This window comes from Hesperophylax consimilis, chromosome 20 (genome assembly GCF_061612785.1).
Source record: "Hesperophylax consimilis isolate HC1 chromosome 20, BYU_Hcon_1.0, whole genome shotgun sequence".
NCBI lineage: Eukaryota > Metazoa > Arthropoda > Insecta > Trichoptera > Limnephilidae > Hesperophylax > Hesperophylax consimilis.
The window spans coordinates 18920979-18926978 of NC_142855.1; the positions used below are offsets into that span (position 1 = coordinate 18920979).

General features: G+C 37.1%; 1 protein-coding gene and 1 pseudogene across 2 annotated transcripts; both read left to right on the forward strand.

The window, feature by feature from the left end:
- Positions 1-368: 368 nt before the first annotated feature.
- LOC149414255 (uncharacterized) lies at positions 369-2253 on the forward strand. Its single transcript, XM_089644124.1, has 4 exons — positions 369-765; positions 859-1001; positions 1424-1573; positions 1918-2253. Exons 1-4 carry the CDS (start codon positions 600-602, stop codon positions 2251-2253), a joined length of 795 nt encoding a protein of 264 aa, XP_089500250.1. The 5' UTR covers positions 369-599.
- On the forward strand, positions 1040-4014 carry LOC149414256 (ubiquitin carboxyl-terminal hydrolase isozyme L3-like; annotated as a pseudogene). The gene is made up of 3 exons (XR_016304145.1): positions 1040-1346; positions 2170-2374; positions 3085-4014. The product of XR_016304145.1 is annotated as a ubiquitin carboxyl-terminal hydrolase isozyme L3-like (transcript).
- The last annotated feature ends 1986 nt before the right edge of the window (positions 4015-6000 follow it).

A 6000-nucleotide genomic window follows, 5' to 3' on the forward strand; every position in this document is an offset into this window, starting at 1 on the left:
AGAGATACAGAGTCAGCCCCCTGGTAAGCATTAAATACACGACATCCTAACCTCCATAAATATCATAACCATTCCATAAATGGTGACCCCGACGTGATCCATTTATGGAATGGTTATGATATTTATGGAGGTTAGGATGTCGTGTATTTAATGCTTACCTGTGCTGCAAATAACATCACCGTCCATGTGTATTTGACTCCAATAAATAAGATTAAATTTCAGAAGGATAATTTTATTTTAACAGATTACAATTTTAGATTAAACTCGAAAGGCTTTAATGTGGAGAATGACAAACGTATGACATGACTTGACAGAACGGCTATTAGAATCGGAATAATCTCTGGTTGTCTTTTCGCCGTTCAAGTCTGGGTGCGCCTGTTCTCACATTGCTGGAGGAATGGGGGCGGAGTTACGAAGTTTGCCGAGTGAACACGAAGGCTCAAAGCGGCTCGGAACTACGAAGTTTGCCGAGTGTACACGAAGGCTGGCAACAATCAACTTGATTTTGAATAATTTGTTTGAAGTCTTGAATTAACTGTGGTTTGACGTTCGAAAATCTCTCAAGTATGAGGGAGATTTTGAGTTGAAAGAAACGAAACATGGAGGTCGTTATTAGTAAACATTTACAAGACATAATCAACCCTACGGACGAAAATAAGTATTATTCTGGATACTTCGACAGCCAGGAGAAATACGCTGCATTCAATACTGACTTGAAGGCTTCAGGGTTTTCATTCTCAACCAGAACCAGTTATGGTAGAAAAGGTATGTAGCCCTACCCTACTACAATCACAGAGCGTGCAGCGTCTAGCCCTGCTCTTTTGGCCAGCATAAACTAATTTGTATTCCATTTTTTAGGAGAGAAAATCTTCTTTTCATCCCTTAATGGTATCGTTCCTATACCTTTCTTTGGTTCACCATTTTGCATCGAGAAGTCAGAACATCTTCAGTGTTCACAAGGCGAAAACTATTTTAAGAAGAAGAAAGAACCTGATGATTTGGTAAGTATTGCCAGCTTAGGGCTTACGTAGGGCTAATTTAGTTGTCCTCTATATAAGATAAGCAATAGCCTATAGTATATAGGCCATTACCGTGCATTTATGGCAGGTGTAATACGTACCTATGCTACACCTGTTCTATCTCTGTTTCTATCTCTGCTCTATATAGCCCTATAGCCTATATGCTGTGCCAACCTTGACCTAGCTAACCTAGGGCCTAGGCCTACCCCTGATAGCCCTATAGGCCTACAATCACATATACGTATGTATTGCTGCTTATAGACCTCAGAATAATTAATTAAAAGGTCCAGATCACACGTCAAATCTACTTCCTATACTGGCCTCCCGGTTGTAAATGCTGAATGGAAAGCGCCCGCATGAGCTATTATTTTGTAGAAAGTTACATATTTGCGTTATTTTTACAGACTGACCACCCGTCATCAGTAAAAAGACGATTTCTGATGCAACCGTCAAAGAAGATTGGGTGCCCGGCTTACCTTTCGGTGAAATGCATCCGTGTTTTTGATGGGTCAGAGTATTCCCTTCAAAGGCAGATTAAAAATGATATGAAAAAGGTAAATTTTCACCAAGAACACATAGAGGGCGATTGCACCATTTGTGGTCCAGATACAGTAAATATCTAACTATATCTCCTATGCAAATAAGCAAATCCTATAGGAAATTTCCTGTTCTTTCCAATGAGACTAATTAGAAGAGTGTAAAAAAATTATTTCTAACAATATAAGACACGTTGTTACAATGGTTGTTTTCGTGCAAACGAGCGAATTAAAGTAAATCCATGTTCTAGGACTAACAAATGGTGTAAAAATTAAAATAATTTCTAGCTTTGGTAATAAATCAAATTTTAATATACATATTATGTAAGGGACAAAAATATGTTTGAATTTTTTTGGCGCAGAAATACCGTGAAAGCTTGAAGATGATGGCCGATTACTCGTACCTCCTAAACGATGACCCCACGACTATGCTGAAGATGTTGAATTTCAATAATGAAAATTTGGCTGAAATGAAGGCAAAACTCCCTACATCCAATGAAGGGCTTATTTTAGAGAATTCTCAGAAGCAGGTTCAAAGGTCACGAACAAATGCAATAAAGAGCAAGTATCTGGAACTTCCACGTAATCAAGGAAAAAAGAAGAATGAAAACAAGTTTGTTGGGCGTGTTGGAGCTGTAGCTGACAGTTGGCGAACAGCCACAGACATTGTTATTCACTCGGATGATGATATGTGTTAGAAACAATCATATCGAGTCATTCCTCGCCACTTGCTATAGTGCAGTGCAACGTGTTCGCATGTTGTGCAACGTGTCCACGATTTCATAACAACCGTGTTCAAAATGTCTTCAAGTTGACCATGTAGGTCTTATGCTTGTAAATAAGCTATTTTAAAGTGAATTATATGTGAATTCTTGTTTGAGATGCAACAAGTTTAGTCTATACTCCTATAGGTCCTGTGCTTTTAAGTTTTAATAAGCTAATTTTCTGTGAATTATGACCATGTGAATTCTTGTTCGAAATACAACATGTGTGCGTCCTCTACTGTATCTGCGTACTTATCCTGTTCATCGTTTGAACCACTTTGTAAATAATTTGGTGTTGCATGAAGGCATTATAGTGTACTTCTGTAGTTCCTATTACTTCTGTAGGTCTTCTGTAAGATGTGCGTGGGCTATAATGCTCTTCTTCAGACCGCAGTTTCAATAAACGGAAGTTTTCCGATGTGACGTCAAGCTGTCTGGCCAGGCCTACCGAATTTTAGTTGAGAATATAAATAAATAAACAAATTCTTTATTTCAGTTGAACAATACATTGTTATATAAAGCGTCAAATTAAAATAGATTTATAAATATATTGTAGAAATATATTTGTTGCTGTTATGTTATGTTTTTAGTATATTGCCGGTTCAGTTAGGTCAAAGAGAAGTATTGTAGATAATCTAGCCTTCTACTTCCTGGTTACGAAACCATTACTAGGATAGGTTATTGTACTTTTTATTACTAACCTCCAACTTACCTAGCTCTGGTAGTTTGTATTGATATTTGAAGGTTATGTTTGTATTATTTAAGGAAGAAGGAGGAATCTGAACTAACTGAAAATGCTCAAATTATATCCGAGAACGTTTTCCACATGAAGCAAACTGTTCAGAATGCATGTGGAACCGTCGCCCTGCTTCACAGCATCGCGAACAACACCGACAATATCCAACTCTTCGACGGCTGGCTGAAGCAATTCCTGGACGATGCCAAAGAACTGGACTCCACCGCCAGAGGTTCTCTGCTTGAAAACTGCGAGGGAGTAGTCTCTGCCCATTTCGAGCTGGCCAAGGAAGGCCAGTCCAACACTCCCGGAGAAAACGATCCTGTCAACCACCACTTCATCGCGTTTGTGCACAAAGATGGCAAACTGTACGAGCTGGACGGGCGCAAGTCCTTCCCGATTAACCATGGAGACACGACCCCGAGACGCTCCTGGAAGACTCTGCCAAGGTCTGCCGCACCTTCATGGAAAGGGATCCCAACAATGTCACTTCACGGTGGTTGCTCTGAGCGCTGCCGATTTGTCTGAATAAATTATATATCTTCAGGATGACAAGAATCAAGCGTGACTGAATTTACCTCCACCGTATTTACCATTAACATTGAGCCAGTTGATTTTTATTATTTTTATTTATGTGATTCATTATGTATGTACGTAAATCACATTAGTTTTGCCATTATTTAAATGCTATTTTTAAGTTATCGCCATTGTTCAATGTTTGTGGCTTGGATTAAAACTGCTTTCTGCTTGTCATCTTCAAACTCATAATTTAAAAAATCTCAATAATTATATCACTTTGTGCAAGTCACAATAGTTGTAAGGTTTGATGGCTATTCTTAGCTTTTTGTTTTATGTTGTGAAAAAAACTCTTTATTTTGGTTGGATTTCTGCATGATTCTGCTTAGTACTAGGAATATGATGGATATTGTATTTCATGGCATTGTGATACTGGTAAATGATTGTCATACTTAATATTTTATTTTTTACATTTTCTATTACCTAATAAAGTCGCTTTTATGAATATGATTGATTATTTTATTTGTCTTGATATTTTCTGTAAACACTACTTCTTTTGAACAACTTGTAATCTACCGAATAAGTTGAACCACAACTCTGTCTTGGGACACACTTCTTGCTTCTTTCACATTCTTACTTTTATGTTTTTCTGACTCTTGTCATGACCTGATTCAAGTGACTTCCTTCATTTATCCTTTTGACCTGTCCCAACCATAGTATTTAATGGCATCCCTTTTATAAACTTATTCATTAAGCTTACATTAGTTTTACATTCTGTCTGGATCTTCACAAATAGGTAATCAAAATTCGGAAAACAGCCTCAGGGACCTCATTTTATAACTTGAAAAATGGTTAGACAATAGTTAATGTGCAGTCTATCCTCTGATTACACTTTTGGCTCTTTACACAGTAAGTACTGTGATGATGGACTTGTTTATGTAATCATCATAATATTGAATCCTTTTCAATCTAATCTAAACTAATATGTAGTATAAGAAAATTAAATTTCAGTAAGAAGCAGCTTTCCGAATGCACAAAATATTTGATTACAGAATGTTATTTACTCTGCCAAAATCATTTTCAGCAAGCCCACATACTTGATCAGCTATTTCAGTCCTGCTCTGCTGTTTACAAAAAGGTCACCTTAATACAAAATTTTATCCGTTCATTATTCGTGGGGGTAGGCTACAACCAACAACATGCCATTTTAAAAATCAATAATGGAGTTGGAATGAATCATGTTTTCTTGGCTGACATGCATCATTCTCATTAAAAATTAGTTTGGATTATAGGAGTAGGTAGTAACCAGTTGTCATTGACATTAATATGATGAACTTGTATGTCTTCTTGAAAATATGTGTTAATAAGTTTACCTTAATGTTCTACCTACACATTCGATTGTAAAAGTTTTACTATTTTTTCAAATTTTTGTAAAATGGTCCATGTCCATAACATTATTGTCAATTCTATATCTACCTACAATAAGTTGTTTTATGTGACACGCTTCGTGTACACTCGGCAAACTTCGTAGCTCCGCCCCCATTCCTCCAGCAATGTGAGAACAGGCGCACCCTTCAAGTCTCTGCCATTAGTGATAACACACCTAAAAATTAGTTTATACGGTTGATAAGTGATTCTCCACAGTATATTTAAATTCTGGATCTCTGATAATAGCAGTTGGTAATTCTGGTTTATTTCCAAAAATTAATTCATGAGGGGTATATTTAGTTGAGGAATGTGTTGTTGTGTTTTATGAAAACATTGCTAAGTTTATCCATTCGTCCCAATCAGTTTGCTTATCGGAGATAAAGTGCTTAAGGTAATCAGCTAAGGTAGCGTGACTCCTTTCTAACGCACCATTAGATTGTGGATGATATGCGCTTGTTTGAATTTGTTTGCTTATCGGAGATAAAGTGCTTAAGGTAATCAGCTAAGGTAGCGTGACTCCTTTCTAACGCACCATTAGATTGTGGATGATATGCGCTTGTTTGAATTTGTTTGCTTATCGGAGATAAAGTGCTTAAGGTAATCAGCTAAGATAGCGTGACTCCTTTCTAACGCACCATTAGATTGTGGATGATATACGCTTGTTTGAATTTGTTTGCTTATCGGAGATAAAGTGCTTAAGGTAATCAGCTAAGGTAGCGTGACTCCTTTCTAACGCACCATTAGATTGTGGATGATATACGCTTGTTTTAATTTGTTTGCTTATCGGAGATAAAGTGCTTAAGGTAATCAGCTAAGGTAGCGTGACTCCTTTCTAACGCACCATTAGATTGTGGATGATATGCGCTTGTTTGAATTTGTTTGCTTATCGGAGATAAAGTGCTTAAGGTAATCAGCTAAGGTAGCGTGACTCCTTTCTAACGCACCATTAGATTGTGGATGATATACGCTTGTTTTAATTTGTTTGCTTATCGGAGATAAAG